Here is a 25,354-nt window from a genome sequence, read left to right as displayed (position 1 = left end):
TATTCTATGCCGGGACCACACGGTTATAGCCTTCGAATATCTGACAGAAATTGTGAAGGAAAATGTGAGACAAAAATAATAGTCATAATACGAGTACAGGAGGGAAAGGGATTGTTAGTAATGGAGACTGAGAATCCTATTGCAAGCAATATACCCAACCAGGTCGACCTCCTCGCGGTTCCCCCTGGAAACTATCATGGTTAATTCCTGATGAATTCATCATGATGGGCTAACTGGCCTGTTTTCATTCTCATCGATCACCCTTCACTGGTGCCCCGCCAGCGTATCCCGTTAGCGCAGGCGGGGTTACCATTCCATTTTCATCCAATAAAAAAATACGAGTACAACATTGATACTGGACAACATAACACATTTAAATGATACTTAAGTCACTCAGACTAAAGTATGTATTATTTTTTTATGTATGTTCCCCGATTACTAAAACATGTCTAGATCAATTTAAAAATGTTTTTCTCTATCTGAAATGATATACTTTTAAATTATTCCCATAGTTTTTTATTAAAATCGGTTCAGTAATTCAGTTTTTAAATCAAAGTAACTGAATTGTTTGTTTGATATTTGATTTTTTTATGGAACACAATTTTAATTTTCAAATAATATCAAAAATAAAATATTCTTTTTAAAATATAAACCTAAAATTTTGATATTTTTAAGGACAAAAAGCATTGTACTCTGCATAAAGTATAGTTATTATTGTATTATATATAAATATATATTATTATATATATATTATACATAGAAGTAAAATGTTCAAACGAGGTGAGTACTACTTAAAAATCGAAAGGATCCAGGTTAGATTGCTTGGTTTTCCCGTGTCACGTCGCGTCGTGGTCGTGAATGTGTGATTACCCTGAGACCGTTCGGAATTGCTCTGCTGTAACTAATGTTTGGGTTGCTATGGTAAGGTAAGGCAAGTAAACTTTATTACAGCTATAATAATACGTTTTTTAAGCAATTTCAAACAGGAGATTCTTAATTTTTTTATGCAAGTTAGAATGGCAAATAAGCTGACAGTCCGCCTGATGGTAAGTGGTAACCGTCGTTATAGACAGAACAGTACCATTGACATAACAGAGTATACGGTGTCGCCTATGGTAACCTGTAATTCAATTCATCTGTTTAAGTTGTATCTGTGTTATGTAATTAATAAAATAAATAAATAAATGAATCTAAACTATTATAATTTAACGGCGATATATAATTTAACTACATGTGATCCCGATATAGAATAGGCCACCCCTTCCTTTCCTGTGGGTGTCGTAAGAGGCGAATAAGGGGAGTTAATGGTCGAGGACGTCCCTCTTGAAATATCTCAAAAATCTTAACTATGGTTGTCAACCCAAATGCCAAGCGTGGCTATTACTGTAAATTACTAAGCAAAAATTAAAATGATAATATTTTTTACTATATAGAATTTAAAATAATAATTGTCTAATATATATATATATATATATATATATATATATATATATATATATATATATATATATATATATTCGTAGTTTCGCTATCATAAATCAATAAGTAAAATTAGGATATGATCTGTCTGTATATAAAAATTTATTCAAATTTATTCAGTAGTTTTTACTTTAAAAGAGTAAGAAACATTCATTTATCGTTTTCGAATTTATTATATTAATCGGATTATTTTATTTTTCATTTTCATGATGTAATAGTAACGGATCCAGTAACGGAGTAACCCAGTGAATTGAAAAACACCGTGCTTATATCAAAAGTTACTAACTAGTTTTTTTTTATAAATATTTTGGCATTTAAATTTTTTTATTTTTATTATGTATATGCAGATATTTTCCTATAATAGGACTAGCTTTTATACGACTTCGGTCGCGTGACCGGCATATGTTTATTACCAATATAAAAATGTAGCCTATGTTCTTCTTCACTCCATATAGATAGCTTTTAAGTCGCTAAAATACAACAAAACAAACTCACTTCCACATTCATAATATTAGTAGATTACATTATTTTAATAAAGCGTGACAAAATTGTGACCTAAGACAAAGAGTATTTTATGTGGTCAAACGGGCATTGCGATGGACAATGCTAGAGTACAAGCGAAATGAGTTTTTGTGAGCTAAATTTTAATGTTGATTTTAGATTGAAAACATCACGGGGGTAATGAACTTTAAATATACTGGCACATTAAAGTAGGCCCACATTTCTAGTCTATGCCAATTTGTTTGTAGTGTGATTAAAGATTATTTAATACAAATTCAATTTTGAAGTCCTTCGATTATAAAATAACTAAGAAAAGTAATCAATCATATATGCTTTTTAAACTGATTAATAAGTCGTGTTCTTTTTTTAAATATTATATATTGATGTAATATAACATGTTATTTGTATTACTTTTATGTAATTATATGTTATTTAATCTTATTGTTATAAAGTATATGTTATTTTTTTTTGATGGGTGAAAATGAAATGGTGACCCCGCCTGCGCTAACGGTATACGCTGGCGGAGCACCAGTGAAGGGTGATCGATGAGAATGAAAACAGGCCAGTTAGCCCATCATGATGAATTCATCAGGAATTAACCATGATAGTTTCCAGTGGGAACCGCGAGGAGGTCGACCTGGTTGGGTATATTGCTAGCAATGGGATTCTCAGTCTCCATTACTAACAATCCATTTCCCCCCAGTATATGTTATTGGTGGTGTGGTCTCGGTATAGAATAGGCCACTCCTAGCTTTTACATAAGTGTCATAAAAGATGACTAAAAGATTAAGAGGGACAACAGCGTCACTCTTAAAACGTCTTTAAAGCTTGACTGCGGTTGCTAATCTGCCTGCTAAGCGTGGCAACTACTAGCAAAACCCCCAAGGGGAGACTTATGGTCAGCAGTAGTCGGTTAAGGGCTGATATGATGACGATGATGTGTTATTGTATTGATGCGTTCCTGGGTGAGCGTAACGAGAGACTAAAGATTACCCATTTGATGAAATAAAATAAATAAATTCGTTGTTTTTGCCCGGACTTAGTTGTATGAATTAAACTTCTATATGACAATTATTGCCGTTTGGTCCCGACATAGACTGGGCACCCCTTTTTCCCCGTGGGTGTCGTAAGACGACTAAGGGAATTTTATCCTTCTTTGCATGTTTTTTTTTATTGGTGAATTAAATGAAGGTGATATAATTCATATTCAAAATTAAAAGAAAAATGGTATATATATATATATATATATATATATTATAATTAAACTTTAAAGTTTTTATCTTCTATTCCTTTCGCGATCTTTCTAGATTTCTCTTTCCAGATCTTTCTTAAAGTACCTACTCTAAATACTGACGATGAACATTCGACACAGGCCTTTACATAAATAACTAAGGACTGACTTACGCATGGGTAGACAGAAAATAATCTTGCTGATAATTATATATAAGTGAAAGAATTTTTAAAACCGGTTAAGTATCTATTGAGTTTATCCAGCACAAACAAACAAACATACAAAAAATCAAACCTTTATAATATTGAAATATATATGAGAATATAATTATTAAAATGTTAGGTGAAATCTCAATATAAATTTTATTATATTTTATTTCGACTATTTTATGTTTTATATGTATGTATTATTATATATTTATTGTGTATAATTTATATAGTATATCTACTATACTCGTAGACTATAGAATTGAGATTGGCAACTTTACTAATCTGATGGTCTACCATGAAATGAAATTCCGAGCTCAATTTCGTGTTTTTGTTCGTACCGAAATCGTTTCAGTAAATGGAGCTTAACATTTCATTTATTATAAGTCCTATCCTAATAGTCCAGAGGAATGTTATTTTAACATTTTTTATAATTTTAAACACCACGTATATATCAAATTTTTGTTTCGTTCGTGCCCGAAAATTCGGAAAATATTTCATGGTAGGCCCTCTGACTACTAATTATTTGACTGAGCATTCGGATCATTGAAATAATTTTAATATCATTCTATTACAAATTTTATTCATCCAATCACTAATGTCATCCGTCTACTAATTTCATTTGACTACAAATTTCACTCTCTGTACGTTTTTACTAATCGCTAAAATAATTCATTAGTAGTTGTTCATGTACGAATCTGTACGAACGTAGCCGAGTCGATCCGATCGCTTGGAATGTCTTTTTTTTTTTTGTTAATGGTCAAGCGTATATCCCTATTTAGTATATTTAGTAAATAGTACATAGTAACTATTACTATATAGTAGCACATTTTGTTACTTATAAAAGTAAACTGTAGTTATTAATTTGATGTACATTTTAAATGAAAGGAGTGGATCGCTGGATATTTCTTTTTCTTTTTTTTTGAGGTTGTCAGTCATTTTTTTTATGGATGACAACATAATGGTAACCCCGCCTGCGCAGGCGCTAAATTCAAATCGAGAAATAAAATAATAAGAGGATGTATTTTATGTAAGAGGAATGACGTTTTATGAAAAATATCAAGGAAATATTCTTTAAATGAAATCGGAAGATTCAATCAGTTAATCGATTTTTATTCGATTTACTATTGGATATCAACATACCGTCTTATGCTCGAGACAATTATTATTTATTTACATTTTTATTCTATTGAAACAGTAGAATCCCATAAAACAATTTACTGTTGATACACTCTCAATACCACATTCAGGTTACATTACGACTGTGCGGCACGAAACTGTATGGATTCCAAACCTCCATACTCACGTGTGTTCAGAATGTTAACTTAGGTGTAATAACTGTTAAGTAGATGCAGGTATCTGGGTAGTGTGCTGCAAATTCGCCTTGTGAGGTTACTAAAAACTTATAATGTAGTTTGTTGTAAAAAATGAACGAAACTTTAAATAAAACATTTAATAATCTCCGTAAATAGAGGCCGATATTTAATGACTTTTGCAAAATGATGCTATATATATATTTTTTAGTTTTTGTTGTAAGACGAGCACATGCACTAAAACGCAAAAACGCAATGAAATGTATTTTCTGTAAAAACAAATATTATAAATACTTTTTTTATAAAATTGAGAATTTAAAAACGGAAGGGTTTTAAAAAAATATAGCTGTGTGATTATTCTATGGTAGATATTATGATTTTTTACCTCATGATTCACTAATCATGTGCAAAGAAGAAAAGTTTAGTTGTCAAAGACAAATAACAACCTTTGGCTATAAAATCCTAAACATTCTACACAACTTTGAATTTCAAATTACAAACAGCAGCCATCTTGTGATAAAAGGCATTTTTTTTTAAAAGGACACTACGTCATTTGTGAATTCCAGTTTATTCGCAACCAGCACATCGGGTTAGTCAGCACTCGATAGCTAGTCGGCACGGTGGAGCCAAAATGACCCACTTGTTCAACTCTCCACTCCGCATTGGTGTGTGGAAACTGAGATTAATATGTGGTGCAAGGGACAGACGGATTACGAATTAAAGTTGCAAAAACTTTGGGTACAGGATCAATCTGAATTTTATCTTATTTATAAGAGATTAAAAACAGTAGCTAGATTTATAACAAATAACAATATTATTTACTTAAGTAAGATGTGAGTAAAATTACGCGTATAAATAATAAAGTAATTAAAAATGCAAAGTTTAAATAAGACGATCAATTTTACAACTACTAGCGTACTTATGATAGGGGAAAGAGATTGTTAGCAATGGAGTTTGACAGCCCCATTGCTTGCAATATGCCTTATTAGGTCGACCTCCACGTGGTTCCCCCTGGAAATCATCGTGAACAGTTCTTGTTGAATTCGTCACGATGGGCTAACTGACCTACTTCATCCTCACCTATCATCCTTCACTGGTGCTCCGCCGGCGTATACCGATAGCGCAGACGGAGTTACCATTCAATTATCATCAATTAAAAAGAAAACGTACTTATGTGTAAAATTCTTATGGCCTCTATAATAATTTTGACCCACAATGAGAGGATCGGGCTATCGTATTTATTACACAATGCCCTCAGAATGCTGTTACTGCTGCCACGCAATCGGTATAAAAGAGATGCGAACCGTTTGCGTCTGATGGCATAGAAGTCATCTGTCCATGCCGCTGCAAACATTGTGGATGCATTACAAAAACGTGGCAGCCGCAACAACACCCTGAAAACATTATTGTATTGAATTGAACTAGTTGTTTTCGCTTTTTCAACGTGTATAATATCTACTCGTGAACTAAATTTCATATAAATCCGTTCAGATGTTTAAGCCTTGTTGAATAACAAACATGTAAAAGCATAAATGTTTACATTATAAAAACTAATAAGATTTAATTTTGTAACCATAAGCACTGAAATAATGTTTATTAACCGCTACCTCTTATACATTGTGTTAGCGAGAAATTTCTTAAACTACCGTATGTATGAGCGGGGCACGTGTTTTTATTACCATTTCGGCCTGCCATTCATGCCATCCTATGAACCATGGTGGCCGAGCCACCTCCAATTGCTATTTTAAAATTAAACTGGTCAAGTGCGTGTCAGTTCTCGCACTACATACATAAATCCATACATAATGAACAATTAACTCGAGAAGATTTAGTCTCGTGTTAAATATCGTAACCGCTATAAAAGATTTGTTTGTTTAGGTGTTAGAAACTACATTATGAATTTATTTTCAACCGACTTCAAAAGGAAGAGGTTCTCAATTCGAGAGTTATAAAGAGAATTTGTTTATTTTTTTTATATGAAACTATATACTTACAGACTAGTTCCATAGAAACTTTATCAAAATTGATTTTAGCGCAATTGATGTCGTTTTTTTGGAACAAAGACTTAATAATATAATAAAATTGCAACTAGACAATGCCTGTACATCGGAGATATATAAGAAAAATTATTATTTTGTGCGGGGCCTTAATATTAATTAATAAAAACTAAAACAATTATTACTTGAAGTTTTGTCTCCGGTATCACAAGTACCTTAACTATTGCACCAAATTGGATGCGGTTTTCATAGTTGTGTTCCTAAAGATTTTACTTAAAATTTGGTATATTATTATCTGTCAAGAAGTGGTGTATGTATATATATAGGCGGCAAATGTGTGTGTGTGTGTGTGTGTGTGTGTGTGTGTGTGTGTGTGTGTGTGCATGCGTGCGTGTGTGCGAGCTTGTGTGCGTGCGTGCGTGCGTGCGTGGGTGCTTGCGTGCGTGTGTGTGTGTGTGTGTGTGTGTGTGTGTGTGTGTGTGTGTGTATTTTTAATAATTTTAAATGCAAAAGTCTGTAACGATGAATGGATGTTAGCTCGTAGATGTGAAATCTACTGAATGAATTTGAATGAAATTTGGTACAAGGGTACTTTGTAGGTATTTTAACTTAGCACATAATATACTTCATTTACTGGTTCACGCGGGTGAAACCGCGGGATATGGCTAGTCGTTATTAAACGGATAATAACTCATTTATATTGTAGTATAGATTTTGTAAATACTACTAATATAAAAAAATATATGTTTACTAAACAAAATATAAATATAAAAATAAATAAAAACAAAACATACGCGATGTATTAATACAATTCTAATGCAGTAATGTCGATAACTATTGCTATTTATATCAATAATGAATAATCTTTTATAGTACACAGAGATAATCTTGGCCAACTTGTAAAAGTAGTAGTATAAACCTAACATAACCGGTCTTGAACGAGTGACGCAAAACGAAAACGCATCATGCGAAAAAAAAAACACTTGGAAAGGCAAAGAAATTATTTTAAATTGCCCGTTTCGTTTACTAACCTTGTGATGATAAACACATGGATTAAAAAAAAAATGTAGTGGGAGGCTCAAAACTGGAGGCTCCGCTCACGCGCACGATCGACTTCCGCGGTGATACTGGCGCCCCCTTCCTCTCTGCCTGTCTCACACACTAAGATTACCCCCCCCCCCAGCCCTCCCTTCTCGGTAAGGTTGAAACATAGTATTTGAGAGAGCGGAATATTACTAGGTTCCATTTGAATGATCATTTTGGATTTACGATGATTAAAATACTTTACTCACTTGATGACAGATCGAGCATGCCTACATGCTCGATCTGTCATCAAGTAAGTAAAAAAAATATATTTTTTTTTATTTCATTCATGTAATGTAATTTAATTTTATTTGATTGTAATTTCTACATCATATCTATTTTCATAAAGATTCTATTTTTAATCGAGTTTTAAATTGGGGATTCTCAATTCGGTTGTATTTTTTTTTTATTTTGTATCTTCGTCAGTTGTAAACCAATTTGGGAAAAACATTTATTTATTCGAAACGATGTACTTACAGATACATACATATTGGTCCCATTGAAATTTCATCCAAATCGCTTTAGTAGTTCAGTTTTTAAATTAAATAACTGTTTCTTTTTTTTTACAATTGAAGTCGGTTTTTTTGTGTGATACAATATGTAATCATATTAGTAGGATATAACGCCGTTATATTCCGTTCACACGGATAAAACAAAAGAAAACTTTTACTTGTTTACTTTTTTCTTTATCCGTGTCCGTTATTTGAATATGATAAATAATTTACAACAATGTAAACTCATGTTTTGTGAATCTAAAATCTGAATATTATAACACACGTGGCTGTTTCGTCCTGTCAGTTTGATTTTAGAAAAAAAAAAATGTTTTGAAACGGTAAAAAAAAATAGATTTACTTTAATATGAAGCAGCAAGCAGTTTTGTTTTACCAAAAAAGTCTTTCACATATGTGTCTCTTGTATTCATACATTTTTTATAAGTCGTGTGCCCTTATATGCAACGCTGATATCAAAGAGCTTTGACCCTTCTCTCAGTTATTTGATTATTATAAAATAGTCAAGGCATATAAATAAAGGAATAATACACAAAGGCCTCAATTGTATTTACATACAGTGTCAATATACTGTTACATTGTAGTAAATATTTATTTTGTGTTATTAAAAGAAAACAACTGTCTTTCTATTGCTATGAAAAGGAACACTTCATTACATATACAATGTGTAACAAACAGAAATTAATCAGTTTTTATCTCTGCACTGACACATGTGTCGATTCTATTTTAAGACTGTTTTCTAAGTATATTTTGTATACATTACATTATACATTTATATCATCATCATCATCATCATTTTAGCCCATTAAACCGAGCATTACTGAACATAAGCTTTCCTTATAAGTGGAGTTTAGCCAATAGTTGCCACGCTTAGCAGACGGGACGTCAACCACAAATAGGCTTTAATTTATTTATTTATTTAAATTGTGATACATAGGTAACAATGGATGGTAAAACAAGATAAGTCCTCTATGACAACCTTTGGGTAGAGGATATTGAGAAAAAGACAAACTTTAATTAAGTTTAGATAAAGATTAATAAAAACCGCTCCGCCTGTGCTGTCTCGCCGCCATATTGCAGCGCCGCAACGCAGCCTTCACGTCTCCAACTACTTTCTGACAGAGACCGAGCCTGCGGTATCTGTTTGTAGTACCATACACTAGTGAGGTGCTGATACAACCTGTATTACAGTAATTTGGCACTCGTTAAAAAAAGAATTGAGTCCAGCACTCCAATTTAGGGTACATATTAATCTATCGATGGAATTGTTTTAGTCAACGCTCACAAAGAAGGAACAAGACAGAATATAACGCTATCTCATTCTATCTTGTGGACTCGCCAGCGATAACTATACTATTAATAGATTCGATTGTTCTAGGTCTAGGCGGACTGACTTCAACCTGTGGATTCAGACTACGTAAGTACACGAGTACACGAGAGATTTCTGGAGTTTACTTCTAACGAAGACTAGCAATCCGCTCTGGCTTCGCACGGGTGCAACGTAGAAACAAAGTGGTGTCAGTGTGAAGTGATTAAAATTATAAATATTGTATCTAAATAGCTTTTTAATTTTTTTCTTTGTTTCACATAATATGTATATTTTTTTAAAATAATTATTGATAGCTATCTGAATAGTATTGAAAGCTATCGCTGACTTTTTTGTGATCCAAATAAAGAGAAATAATTCCATCATATATATATATATATATATATATATATATATATATATATATATATATATATATATATATATATATATATATATATATATATATATATATATATATATATATATATATATATATATATATTTTATTCCACTTGTAAGTTACATATAAAATAATCTATTTATAAATGTTGTAAGCAAGGGTGGACTTATCTCTGACAGAGATCTCTTCCAGTCAACCCAGTACAGTGAGAAAGCATTTCGTTAGCGGCCAGCTGAAGTGAAGTGATGCTGAAGTGCTGCAACTATTAATACATAAACTATTAAAACATATATTATCTTGTTACATTTTCAAAGAATAAGTCAGTATCTTCGATGAAAACTCTGAGTTAACTTGATTTTGTTACATTTTGAACAAATATCGTCATAATTCAACAAATAAAAAAATAATACAATCATGAAATATGAGTAGTAATAAATACTTACATAAAATATATACGACTATCGCAAATATTCGAATCTCGTATTTGAGTGTTGTATATTCGAATACCATATATCGAGTACTAAAGTACTCGAGTATCCAGTAGGTATTCGAGTTAACCTAACTCAGTACATCCCTACCATACACTTTCTATAGCTTAGAAACCAATATAACCGGCTTCTAAGCAATTAATTATTGAAATAATAAATTGATTTCGCGATATTAACTCAGTTGCCTTTATTATGTAATTGTGATTACAGTTACCTGTTACAGTTGTGTATGTACTCTGCAGTGGGTACCTTTGTCCCATCCGTATAGGCAAACAGGTTTTTTATTAGTAAAAATGGAATGGTAACTTCGCCTGCGCTATCGGTATACGCTGGTGGGGCACCAGTGACTGATGATAAGTGAGAATGAAGTTAGGTCACTTAATTATGATGATTTCCGGGGAGGGGGGGAGGACCACATGGAGTTCAGATAGAGTATATTGCTCCCAATGGGGTCATTACATATATTTTCTAACAATACTTTCCCCCCCACTGCCAACCAGCTGTACTTACACGACGATGTATTTGTCTAAATATTTTGAACTAGACTGTATATTTTAATGATGATAATGGAACGGTATACGCTGGCGGGGCACCAGTGATAGTTGATAGCTGAGGATGAAAGCAGGTCAGTTAGCCCATCGTGACGAATTCCACAAGAATTAACCATGATGGTTTCCAGAAGGAACCGCGTGAAGGTCGACCTAATAGGGTATATTGCCAGCAATGGGGATGTTAAACTCCATTACTAACAATTCCCTTCCCCCCATTAGTCTGCATTATACATATCTTAGTCGTCGTTAATAACTGACTGAGGCCTAAAGTATTAAGTAGACTGATTCAGTTTTTTTATGGGTGTAAATGGTATGGTAACCCCGCCTGCGCTAACGGGATACGCTGGCGGAGCACCAGTGAAGGGTGATAGAGGGGAATAAAAACAGGCCAGTTAGCCCATCATGATGAATTCATCAGGAATTAACCACGATAGTTTACAGGGAGAACCGCGAGGAGGTCCACCTGGTTGGGTATATTGCTAGCAATGAGATTCTCAGTCTCCATTACTAACAATCCCTTTCTCCCCGACTGACTCAGTTAGATTAATGTAGTAATGTATTAAGGTATGCAGACTAGTTAAGGGTATATGCGGTAGACTTTTGAAGAATAGGTATTTTATAAATCTATCGAGGTACAATCCATCTTGAATGGGGGGGGAAACGGATTGTTAGTAATGTGGTCTAGTGGCCCTATTCTGGAAGAAAGATACAACTACATCTCCCCTCTTTCTAACAGCTCAATTTGAGAAATAATTATAAAAAGTAGCCGAAATAATTATTTCAAATTCTCTAGTTTTAGTATCTTCAAAAAATTATTTAATTTAGATCATATTTAGAATAATAATACAAGAAGGCATTTGACTTAGCTCTTAAATCTATAATTTATTTTTTATTGAGTATAATATACTAAAATTTGTTTGGTGAATGGTTTATTGCAGACATAAATATCGACAAAATTACGTAATATTTGTATTTTTTTTATTTATTATGATTGATTAATTAATTAATTTATCTAAAGATCCCAATTATATAACACAAATTTATAAATGTCACTAGCTGACTCCGTGGACTTATTACCGCCTAATAGTCAATTCTTTAATGTTTTAGCTTTTTTAATACACATTCTGCTATTCAGGACGCCGGGTCAGATAGTAAGATAAGAAAAGAAAAAAGAAAGTTTATAAGTCAACAATTACATTATATCAAAAAATTAAAATTATAAAACACCGTGCCACGTCTCTCGATTGTTTTGCCTTCCCGGAACCTCTTCACTAACACTTGAACTTTATGGTATGGTATTAAAGTTCAAATTGACTTTTAAGCATTATTACGAATCGTTTGTATGGGAGTATAGAAAAGTGTTGTTTTTCGATTTTTTAAGGCAAGTTTTTAAATTTTTCTCTCTGTAAGAACTATCCTCATACTTCAAAGAATATAAAAAAAAGAATTAGCGAAATCGGTTCAGCTCTTCTTGAGATTTGCGCTTAGCAACACATTCAGCTATTCATTTTTGTATTATAGATTAATAATTATTTGTATTGCAGAACCTACGTAAATAAACTTGTCGTCACAATGTAGGTATGCTGTTTGGAAGTTAAAAAAAAAATGAAATTAATATTGGAAAAAAGGAAGTCATAAGTAAGGAAAGATATTTATTTATTTCTTTATAGGATTACCAACATAAGATACAGCTAAACATTTCAATACAACACACTGGTAAATTAGATCTCACTGTTCTTACATTTATAGGCAACCACAGCATGCCTTGTGTTTGATAAACATTAAATATATAACATATTCTAATAGTAAGGTTCTGTAAGATTATAAATAGCTGCAGTCACCAGGTCGATATTAATTTTGATACTCCAATTGTTTTTGTACGATATATCTATAAATATATAAAATGAGTCGTGCTGCTGGATCTGCTTATGGATATGGTGGCTTTAGTTGTTAGTTGTTAAGCATTTAATAATAGTTATATATATTTCTCAGTACTTATTGTTATACATGTATCAATGTATGCTGTGTTTGTCTACAAAAAATTGTTACACTTAATTCTAAGCTCCATAATTGTATATATATTTACATTATTTTGTGGAAACAATTGTTGGTAAACCTAAATAAATAAATAAAAATAAAAAACATATAAATCAAATGGTGAAAAAAGTTCCACTCTAGTGGCATTATTCAAGAGGAAAACACGGGAAAACGGTTGTATGGGACAAACGGTGCCCGCGTTTCGCCTTACAGTAACGCAAGAAGGGTGATATTTCTGTGAGTGTCGGTTACCGCTTTCTTTTATCTGCTGGCACGTCGGTTAGTTGACCATTCTGTTGTTTAAAGTATATCGTATCTATTCAAATCTACCAAAAATATACTACATATTATTATGTACATATTATGATAGATAGATTATGCGGAAAAAGGACGGTAAAGAGAAGCGGGATATAGAAGATATTTTATCACTATTGAAAGGAATAGATCCCGAAAAAATTCCGATTTTTGTCGCAAGAAACTTACAGAAACTACCCCCCATAAGTTTTGATCACGTAGATGTAACCAAATTATTAAAAGATATACTCGTGTTGCAACAGGAGGTTCGAACTGTAAAGGAAACCTGCGCTACAACGGAAGAATTACAGTTGATAAAGAATGAGTTGGCAAATTTAAAATCAGCCTCAATTGTGAATAACTTTGAACCCTCACAATATATAAACACGAAGAGAGGGTGTGCAAATGTTATTGATAATTTTCATTACGACAGTGGACCCATTGGATTGCTTCATATTTCTCAGGAAGAGAAAAATGGAAATATAAATAGCGAGTGCAACATAAATATTCCATCGAAAACGCAATCTAATTGTTTGATAAATAGTACATTAGAAAACGTAAGTGCGAGGGTAGAAGATACAGTACATCAATGCAAACAAAACATAGCAGCGGACACGCAAGTGAGTGCGACCGGTGTGAACATAGCCAATAGTCACAACACAGTCTCCCATCCATTAGTAGTGGAAAAATCATTTGCTGATATTGCTTCTGGCGGAAAATGGAAAAATGGAAAAAAGTCAGAAGATTGGATAGTTGTACAAAGAAAGAAACTCAGAAATAGATTTATGGGGAAAAGAGGACAAGCAAGTACAGAACCGGAGGAAAAATTTCGAGCAGCAGATGTAAAGATACCGCTTTTTATAAATAAAGTTGATAAAAATACTTCCATAGAGGACATATCTTCATATATTTTGCAAAAAACTAAGGTGTCTGTAGCGCTAGAAAAAATTTGCATGAAATTTCAGAAGGAATATGATGCGTATAAAATATTTGTACCGCAAAGTAAATTATCTATATTTATGGATGCAGGTCTATGGCCTGATGGAATTTCGTTTCGTCGGTTTGTTACTTTTAAAAAGACATCTGGTAATGATGACAAGTTTTTAAATACAAAATAACAATGCATAATAGAACACTAACTTTGATATCCTTCAATTGTAAATCAATGAAAAGATCGGTAGAATGTATAAAATCTTTATGTGAACGGGCGGATATAGTCGCATTGCAGGAAACTTGGCTTCTACCTCATGATATACATATTTTAGGTAGCATTCATGATGATTTTGGATATTCTGGAAATTCTGCTGTGGACACATCAGTAGGCATTCTTCACGGTAGACCGTTTGGTGGTGTCGCAATATTGTGGCGGAAAAGTGTTTTCAGGTCAGTGTCGGTGATTAAATGTGAAAGTTCGCGAATAATAGCAATTAATGCAGAGACTAGTGATAAACAAATGATTATTATGAGTGTTTACATGCCCACAGACGATAGTGAAAATTTAACAGAATTCACTCACTGCTTAGGCGAGATCTGTGCAATTGTTGAGAATAATGACTCGCAGACTGTATTTATTCTTGGTGATTACAATGCGCACCCACATGGACAATTCGGTAAGGAGCTTTTACATTTCTGTACAGAACAACAGCTGATTTGTGCGGATATAGAGAAATTAGGTTTGAATTCGGATAGTTATACTTTTATTAGCGATGCACATGGGACAAAAAGTTGGTTAGACCATATTTTAGTAACACAAGCTTCTTGGAAGTCTATTACAGAGATAAATATACTTTATGATATATATTGGTCTGATCATTTCCCTATTCAAATAAAATGTAACATTAATATATTGCAATCAAAAATAGCAATAAATGGAAGACATTGTAATAAAATATTGTGGGGAATTAGAGACTATGAACAGATACAATTATATAATAATTATTGTAATAAAAAGTTAAGTAAAATTGAGTTCCCATCTGAGCTTGCTAATTGTTGTGATAGAGAGTGCAGTGATCCTATTCATAAGACCATAATAAACCAATTATACAGTAATATAGTAAATACATTAGCAGAAGCTGCAGCTCGAAGTCATGACAGGCCTGTTGGGCGGCGAAGATGTGTAACTGGTTGGAATAAATATGTAAGGGAGGCACATAATGAGGCTAGAATAAAGTTTTCGATATGGGAATTATATGGTAAACCAACTGAGGGTATTATGTATAAAGAAATGTATGAAAGTCGTAAGAGATTTAAAAGTAAACTAAAATGGTGTCAAAATAACCAAGACCAAATAAAAATGGATATAATTGCTCTTTGCCGCTCCAGAAGTGACTTTAGTGGGTTTTGGAGAGCGACAAATAGTCTTAACGGTAAAATTAGTTTTCCTGTAAATATTAATGGTATTAATTGTCCTAAACAAATAGCTAATATGTTTAAAAATAATTTTAGAGTAACATCTCCTTTAGGTCAACAAAACTTACAGTCGACTACAAATGCTTGTAGTAAAAAGATAGTAGGTCAAATGCATAATTTTACATGTAAAGATATTGAATTTATTATAAAGAACATGAAAAGAGGAAAGTCCCCTGGGCATGATGGCCTTAGTATAGAGCATTTTCAGGCAGCTGGGGACCATTTGCCCAGGGTGCTCTCAATGTTATACACGTTTTGTATTGGGCATACATACCTACCAGAGGATATGTTGAAAACGATTGTTGTACCAATACTTAAGAACAGGACGGGAGATGTATCGGACAGCGGTAATTACAGGCCTATATCACTGGCTACAATAACAGCCAAGGTGTTTGACGGTTTACTTGATACGCAACTTAGACGACATCTAAACTTGCATGACCTTCAATTTGGCTTCAGGCAGGGGGTGTCGACTGAATCGGCCATTCTGTGTCTCAAGCATACGGTCAGATACTACACAGACAGATCCACTCCAGTCTATGCATGTTTCTTGGATTTAAGTAAAGCCTTTGATATGGTATCTTATGATCTTTTATGGAGTAAACTTGATAAGACTATGCTTCCTACAGAGTTAGTTAGAGTTCTTGAGTATTGGTACAATAATCAAAGTAATCAGGTGAGGTGGAATGATACTCTATCAGACTCATACCGATTAAAATGCGGAGTAAGGCAGGGTGGGCTGACTTCACCCAACTTGTTTAATATGTATGTAAATGGCCTAATTGAGGAGCTCAGCGGAATGCATGCTGGGTGTTATATTGATGGAGTAAGCGTCAATAACATAAGCTATGCCGACGACATGGTACTGCTGAGCCCCTCAATTGGAGCTTTAAGAAAAATGCTAGCTGTGTGTGAAGCATACGCGAAAAACCATGGTCTGGTATATAATTCTAGCAAAAGTGTAATTATGACATTTGTATCTGGACATAAAAAACCGAAGTATGTGCCTCCTATATCACTTAATGGAAATGTACTTGACGTGGTAAATGATTTTAAATATCTCGGTCACATTATTGCAAATACTTTAAAAGATGACCTGGATATAGAACGAGAAAGAAGAGCATTGGCAGTTAGAAGTAACATGTTGGCCCGCAGGTTTACTAGATGTACAAAAGAAGTAAAAATAACCCTGTTTAAAGCTTTTTGTCAGGTGTTCTACACAAGTAGCTTGTGGGTCAACTATAGTCAAAAAACTTACAATGCTCTTCGAGTCCAATACAATAATGCCTTCAGGGCACTGTTGGGGCTACCTAGTCACTGTAGTGCGTCACACATGTTTGCACGGGAGCGTACAGATGATTTTTACGCAATACGACGCAAACGAATTGTTTCGCTGTTGGGTAGGGTGCGTGTTAGCTCAAACAGTGTCCTGAAGACAATTGCTGATAAAATGGACTGTCCCATCCTAAAATATTGGGTGGGACAGGTTATCAGTGTAAGAGCGTGATGACCGCTCATTTACTAACATAGGTTAAGTCAATTTGTAACTAACAAAATGGGCCTTATGTAGTCTAATTAAATAAATATTATTATTATTATTATTATTATTAACATGTAGGTTTTTTTTACCAAAATATGAATTATGGGATAGGCCCGCCCTATAACATATTCGTGGTGGTGAACCGCCGTTGTTTACGTAGAATACGATCCATATAAATCTATCATTCTTACAAACTTTATATCTACCTACTTCATATTTTGGTTTAGAGTTTTTATGTACTTCTTTAGCATCAAAATACGAATTATAAGGGATAGCTTAATAGTATTGTATGATTGATATGATGTTCAGGAAACTACGCCAAATTTTTTCATCCAGAATACCTGAAAGTTTGTAGACGAAGGTCTCTAACCAGTGCGTGTTGCCAGTGATGACTTATGGAACCGAAACATGGTCTTACACAGTTGCCCGTATGTGAAAGTTTTTAATTACTCAACAAAAATTTGAAATTCAGTTTAATATCACAGCGAAATAAAAATAAATAAATAAATAAAAATCAATATGAACTAAATTTCTAATCAATAAGTAAAAATTTCGCTTTCAGAGATGTTTCCTCCCACGAACACTCAGGTTGTGGAATGAGCTCCCTGCCGAGGTTTTCCCAAGAGATTACAGCATGGGGTTCTTCAAAAGGGAGCTAAAGAGGTTTCTTCAGGGTCGGCAACGCACGCATAATGCCTCTGGTATTGCAGGTGTTCATAGGCTATGGTAACCACTTACCATCAGGTGGGCCGTATGCTTGTTTGCCACCTCAGTGGTATATAAAAAAAGAATATTATAATTTTAGTTTATCATGATTCATATAAAAAAACGGTAATTTCGTGAAATAATCGATAAAAAAAAAGGTTCAATATTAGAAATGGTCCTCCAGAATCGGCCCCATTGTATTAACGCTCATGCGGAGTAACTATATATGAATTATTAAAAAATAAATTAATAGAACAAAGGAAACAACGCATAAGCAACTCCTTTCGTACTGCAGGTGTAGGCGACGGTAGCCGCTTTCCATCAGATGGACCGTAGCTTGTTTGCCTCGCTAACAATAAAAAGAAATCTAATTTATTTGTTTACTAGCTAATCCGTAATCACCTGTGTCTTCAGGAATGGCAAGACATGGGGGGTATCATGTGCGAAACAGTATACTCTTTTATGTCCATGGTACTGCTCATGTCTACAGGCGACGGTTACCACTTTACATCAAGTGGGCCGTCAGCTTGTTTGCCATTATAAGTTGTATAAAAATAAATGTTTGTTTCGCTTAAATATTTTGTAATGATTACTGCCTATTATTTTGTTCTAAAATAGTGTAAAAAAAAAGAAAACCTTTTTTTTTAAATGAATATTTTTTTTATCAATAAAACGGTGGAATAATATTTTTTTTTGTATTTCATTTTATTTAAATTAGGAATTCCAATAATGATAATAGATATCAGGATTGTTTATGATGGCCACAGACTATGTTATATGTAAATGTACATCAAAGATTTCAGTGTTCTTAGATGTACATACATTTGGAGAGAATATCAATTATACGCTGGCAATAGACAATATGAAAGATTTAACTTTTAAATTACGAACTACGACAACAATAGATATACCACCAGGATTAATAATGTCAATGTTAAAATTTATGGCATTTATTTCTGTAAAGGGTACGACAAATTTAAGTGCCATGAAAAATTTATATTTTCTAGCATATAAAGGGTTGGCAATACGCTGGCAACTTTTGTGTGCTGTAGTTATTTATTCGGTTTGTTATTTTTTTATTATGTATTGTGTGTCATTCCCAAAGAGGGTTGACGTCAGGCAGGTGGCCAGTCGTAAAACTAAAAACCAAATTTTTTTGTAATATGGATAAAATCATATTACGCCGACCCCAAATGATTGGGATAAGGGTAGGAAGATGATGAAGAAGATGATGATTTGTGTATATTGAAGAAATAAAAAAGAAAGCATTTTTTCTTATATCTAATTTTATTACCTAAAGTTACAAATTAAGACTAACTTAATTCTAAAATACAAGCAAGGTACTCGTCCCATGCTCGTAGATATATAGGTGCTGTTATCATATAAAGTCATAGCTATGTGGCCTTAAGAATTTTTTTATTATTTTTTTATATATTTTTTATTTTCTTTTTTACTTTTATGTTTTGTTATGATTTTTTTATTTTTTTTTTATTTTTATGTTTTGTTATGTTCTTTTTTATTTATTTTTTAACATCACCTTAAAAACTAAACATACACACAAGCAATATTTGATAGTCGTATTATAAGGATCTGGTTTGTCGTTTATAATACCAACAAGGTGAGGTTTACAATTATACTTAAATATAATGCATTAAAACTAAATACTATTATATTAAGAATGAGTCCACAATACTACCACAGTCCGTGCCAATACCATCGGGAAAAATTATTACATATATGTCCTTATGAGATATAATAGGGTGTTCAAATGAGATAAAACGTATGTATTCATATTATAGTCACATTCAGTATCTTTCCAGTCACAATCAATCACTGTTTCCACTTTATATGAACGTAGAACAAGTGTTGATCGGCTGGTCAGGGCTCCGGCGGTACCGCGGGGCCACAGCCCGCCAGCACGCGTGGCGGCGGCGGTGGACGCGTTGTATACTGCTAGAAAACAAATAAGAACTATTAGTAACAGTGGATAAATTAATCTACAAGGGAGCAAGGGATTACCAGTACGGGGCTACCGCTAGCGGTACACGAATAGAGCGTTACTATATAGTTTCACTGTCACATCTCACCTTTCGAACCGAAACACAGCTACATAAGTTGCTGCAGAGGTTATTTTTAAATGAGTGAATATGGAATGGCAACTCCGCTGGCGTTATCGGTATGGGCTGGAGGGTATCTATGAGTGATAATAGGTGAGGATGAAAGCTCTTAGGTCAACCTCCACGCGGTTCCCCCTGGAAACCATCATGGTTAATTCTTGTCGAATTCATCATGGTGGGCCAACTGACCTGTATTCATTCTTACCTATCATCTTTCATTGGTGCCTCGTCGGTGTATAACCGGTAGCGCGGGCGGGGTTACCATTCCATTTTCATCTATTTAAAAAAAAAGAACTTGCTTACACAGAGCACCTCTAGTAATGGATTTGAATGTGTACCAACTATAATCACAATTGATACATTCGCTAAAATTACAAAACAAATAATTGAAAAGCATCGGAATAAACTGTTAGTGGTAACGTTTTTCAAAATACCCTATAAAAAATCTACTTACATGTTGACACGACGCGAGATGGTTAACCGCGATATGGGTTGTGCCCAATTCTCTAACATCGCGTGCAAAATCTAGCTCTCGATGGAACGATCCTATGAAAGAAATAATAAAAACACATTAATTTAATGCAATATACACATAGTGATATGACCGGCGTGACCGGTGTACGGATAGGTATGGATATAGACTATAAAGGTTGTGTGTTCGAATCTGGCCGACGCCAAATGCTTTGTGCATCTAAATATAATATGTAAAATGCTGCCTTATTCCAGTGATGGAAAATACTTATAACAAATCTGATTGAAGGTCAATGGAAATGGAAATAGAAGTAATGATTCGTATAATCCATACGAGACGGTACACTTGTTACAGTTTTCAAGAAAAAATATTAAACTGTTAACGATTATAATACTGTCCTGTTGGTGGGAAAAGGATTGTTAGCAATGGAGTTTGACAGCCCCATTGCTAGCAATATACCTTATTAGGTCGACCTCCACGTGGTTCCCCCTGGAAACAATCGTGAACAATTCTTGTTGAATTCGTCACGATGGGCTAACTGACCTACTTCATCCTCACCTATCATCCTTCACTGGTGCCCCACCGGTGTATACCGATAGCGCGGGTGGGGTTACCATTCCATTATTATCCATTAAAAAAAAATACTGTCCTGTTAATCCTACTACTATTACAGATATGAAAGTCTGTGAGGATGGATTATGATGACGAAATTTTTTTTATTTACTGACACGTCATATACGATTCTTTATAAACTAAATCAAGATGAGGGTGAAGACGCGGAATACTAATCTATTAATAATACGCGAAGTTTAAAAATCTGTAAGTTATTAAATGTTTCTTTCTCATCACGCTTCGACGCTCACACGAATTTAAACAATTGGTACAATTAGTTCCTAATAAGGTGGTCATATCGTCATAGTCGTAGAATACTGACGGTCTGACAAATATTACATATATATATCCGTCAATATTCTACGACTATGACGATATGTCGACAGTTTTTAAGAAGAAGAAGTATAATTTATACTCGCCATCCGCCCACGGTACCAACTTAGGGTGAGCTCCTGTTCTCTCTTCAAGCTTTAAATGTCCTGATGTAGAATGTCATGGCGACCGGAACTGCACCAGCAGCGGAGGTCTTCACGGTCGCCTCCAATCTTTCGGGCCACAAGCTTGACTGGTCACAGTTCAGTCAAGCGTGTGAAGTCGTTAAGTCATTAAAAATCTGGAAGTTTATAAAGCTGTTTGTTGATTACTAAGCTTAAACGGCTAAACAAAATTGAAAAAAATGTAGCGCACGGGTAGATAGATAGATGCTCTTTGTTTCCTCTTAAAGATTACAATAGTAAACTTATTATAGATACAAACAAAAACAAAATAATCACAGCAAGAAAACAATAAGCGACCTTATGGCTAAAAGAGATCTCTTCTAGGCAACATTTGGATAGAGAGGAGTAGGCGGGTAGAATATATCTTATTGAAAATTTAAACAGCAAATACACAGCTAATTATAATAATAACATATTATTCAGACATGAAACAAGATCTATTCTATAAAAAAAAGTCAGGATTCTTAATATTAAAATTATGTAGCCAGTGATGGCCAGCATTACAGCAGTAGTAGTCAAAGCCGCGGAAAACAGCTAGATCCTAATAAGGTAGTCAAAGGCATAAATCTTGACACTTTTTGTAAAGAAGAAGTAGTATAATTTATACTAACTATCCGCCCATTTCCACGCCCTCGCCCATTCCTGTCCCTGCTTCTGCCCCTGCTTACGCCCACGACACCAAGTTGGGGTGAGCCCCCAAAACTCCCACCACGTTTTGGACGTCACGATGCAGAATGCCGTGGCGACCAGAGCCGCTCCAACAGTAGCTGCCGTCGTGGTCGCCTCCAGTCATTCGGCTCGCCTACTCGGCTGGTCCTCTCCAGTCTCTGTAACGTTTGATAGACAATTAAGAAATAAATTAATTGTTTAAAAGTCTTGATTTCTTACAATTTTCATTTAAAAATGTATTTTAGAGACAATTTCAATTAAAACTGATTACCTTTTTGTTAAGCTCCATGGTGGGCTGGAAAGTGCTAAGTGGTTAACGTTGCCCATGAAGGGATACGTTACCCACTTAGCACTTGCAGCATACTGATATTGCAGCGCGGTGCCGGCCTTTTATATATATATTAGAAACGATGCATTTTTCATGAAGTGCTTAATTTGTATAGTATTCTCTCAGGAAATTGATGCCATAAATTTGAACATTGATCTTTCTAATCGTAGCTTCTGTTGTAGAAGTTAGTGATTGAAATAAAATATTAATTTTAAATTTTATGACATTTTATTAATGACAAATCGACGAATGGATGTAATTGAAACAATTGTCAGAAATGATAAATACAGAAGTTTATAAAATTTCCATTGTTCATGTATGTAGACATCGAATAAAATAAAATACAGACAAAAATTAAATCAATGTTGTCATGATTTTTTTTTATAGATATCTTTGTTATATCTTAATATAAAAAGTTTTTCCTAAAAACGTCTTGGGAGACATTATACTTAGTTAAACAATACCAACTATTAACATCAAAATATTTTTAAGCAAAGAGTAAGAACAGTAATGGTGGCGTTATCAGCCTTTAACTGTCCACATAAGCCTCCCTCATGGGAGATTTTGTTAGTAGTTGCCACGCTTGGCAGGCGGATTGGCACCCGTAGTCAGGGCTTTAGAGATGTCTTAAGAGGGACACTGCTGTCCATCCCTTGACATTCCTTAGTCGATTCTTACGACACCTACGGGAAAGTAAGGGGTGGCCTATTCTTAGAAATAATAAATAAAATTGAATAATTAATACCGTGTTTGTGTAAATAGCTTTTACATTAACATTACCGTTTTATAATTGCCAATTTTTTAAGTATTAAAATTAATATAGGTAGTATGTTATCTTTAATATATTGATACACACCATCGCGAACTTTTCTGTCATATATAAGATACACAATTCCACCATACATTAATATTTAACTTTCTTTGACATTAACCTTTTGGACCCCTGGGTTCGGACCCGAGGCGCGGGGCCAGAGGGCGCCCGCGCGACAGGCGAATCACGGCGACACAAAATTAATTGCCTTGGGCATTATTTTGATTTTGCTATATCTCCTAAGGTATTAATTTAATTTGTTAAATGTAAAGGGAAAAAATAATCTTCATGTAATGCTCAAGCCAACTAATGTATTTAAAATGATAAGGATTAATAGCGTATTTGTGTAAATAGCTTTCCAATTACTGTTTTATAATTGTCCATTTTTGAAAGTATTAAAATGGGTATGGTATGTTATTTTTAAGAGATAAACATATGCCATCGCGGGCTTTTCTGTAGATCTATATAAGATACACAAGTCCACCATATATTAGTTTGTTATATCTCAAAGGGTTTAGGCAGCGTTTTCGTTGAAAGCTCCCAGGTGGCTTATCTTTTCCCGACACTTCCAACAAATATCGTTATATTTTAGTCAATGTATAATAAAAATTAACAAATTATATACTAAAACCTTCCTCAAGAACCATTCTACCTATTGGTGAAGACAGCATGATAATCGGTGTAGTAGTTTTTGAGTTTATCGCGATCAGACAGACAGACATAAGGCGGAAGACTTTGTTTACATAGTTTTTTTTTCAAATAATTCATATATTATTCATAATTATGGTAATCTTAAGAAAATTTTAAAGCTGACGTCCTCCTCGCTTCTTATTGTTGTACCCGACAGGGCTTACAATGTACTTTACTGATTTTTTTAAATCTTTTCCTAACATTGTAGAATGCAATAAATGAATTAAATTGAATTGAATAGTTCTTCTTACATCAGTACTTGTTACTAATATTATAAAGAGGAAAGATTTGTTCGTTTGTTTGTAATGGCTAAACACAAAAACTACTCAACCGATTTTAAAAATTCTATCGCCTATAGAAAGCTACATTATCAGCGAGTAATACTGACTAAATATATAGTGTTTTCTAAAATTCTTACTTCTCTCTTTATTTAAGAGTTTCCTCTTGTCTGTGCAACTAATTCATGCATATTCTTCCAGCCAGCTCTATTCCAGGCCATTCTTTATACGACATGACACCTGGTGTTTCCTTTATCTGTCCCATGTAGTTATTCCTCGATCTGTCCCCCCATCTTTTGCTCTCTATTTTTCTTTCTACTATACTCTTTAAAAATCGTCATGTCGTATAAGGTAGCGCAGAATTTTACAGTTCTTTGCTAAGTTACATATACCTACTAAGTTAACATATTGAGTGCCAACCCCGCCCCGGGGCGGATACAGCGACAGGAGGCCGAGCCCGCCTTGGAACGGGGTTGGTACTATCCGAACTTTAGAATTCATTTATTTGCTAGAATAACGTATATTGTTATAGGTGTTATATTATAATAAAATTATAGTCTAATCTTATTTTAAAGTTAATAAATATACAAGAAATAAAAATAATCTTACTAAAATTACACAAACATATTGCAATAATATTTTGTCACTTTTTGTCCATTTATAATTTATCTAGTCAAATCAATTTATTAGTAATATATAAATAAATAAATAGCCTTAATTCAGATCAATTTAACGTAGTAACATTGCTTTAAAACAAACATTAAACTTTTAAAAAAATTAATAAAACAAAATAATTTATTTTCAAAATAACTTATTATTAATATTAAT

At 33.7% G+C, this 25,354-nt stretch overlaps 3 protein-coding genes and 1 long non-coding RNA gene across 6 annotated transcripts in view; 2 read left to right on the top strand and 2 right to left on the bottom strand.

Annotated features, from left to right (window-relative positions):
* The window catches only part of LOC113519870 (calpain-C), a 49,430-nt gene extending 41,566 nt beyond the window's left edge, over nt 1-7,864 (bottom strand). For all 3 annotated transcript variants that reach the window (XM_031911641.2, XM_031911642.2, XM_026905087.3), the window contains exon 1: nt 7,759-7,864. The gene's annotated coding sequence lies outside the window, so the exon portion shown is untranslated. The remainder of the gene's footprint in view (nt 1-7,758) is intronic.
* A 5,617-nt stretch (nt 7,865-13,481) lies between these two features.
* On the top strand, nt 13,482-14,516 carry LOC128200815 (uncharacterized). Its single transcript, XM_052895468.1, has one exon. It carries the CDS (start codon nt 13,482-13,484, stop codon nt 14,514-14,516), a length of 1,035 nt encoding a protein of 344 aa, XP_052751428.1.
* Nucleotides 14,517-14,518: 2 nt separating this feature from the next.
* On the top strand, nt 14,519-17,402 carry LOC128200826 (uncharacterized). The gene has a single exon (XM_052895514.1). The coding sequence runs from the start codon at nt 14,519-14,521 to the stop codon at nt 17,312-17,314; it is 2,796 nt and encodes a 931-aa protein (XP_052751474.1). The 3' UTR covers nt 17,315-17,402.
* Nucleotides 17,403-21,682: 4,280 nt separating this feature from the next.
* Nucleotides 21,683-22,777, bottom strand: LOC116413317 (uncharacterized). Its single transcript, XR_004224060.2, has 3 exons — nt 22,691-22,777; nt 22,362-22,577; nt 21,683-21,866 (listed from the first exon to the last, which is right to left on the bottom strand). It is a non-coding gene; the product is annotated as an uncharacterized LOC116413317 (long non-coding RNA).
* Between the last annotated feature and the right edge of the window lie 2,577 nt (nt 22,778-25,354).

Source organism: Galleria mellonella, unplaced genomic scaffold (assembly GCF_026898425.1).
Source record: "Galleria mellonella isolate WM207_F2 unplaced genomic scaffold, CSIRO_AGI_GalMel_v1 utg28, whole genome shotgun sequence".
NCBI classification, from domain to species: Eukaryota; Metazoa; Arthropoda; class Insecta; order Lepidoptera; family Pyralidae; genus Galleria; species Galleria mellonella.
This window is presented reverse-complemented; position numbering and strand designations above follow the sequence as displayed.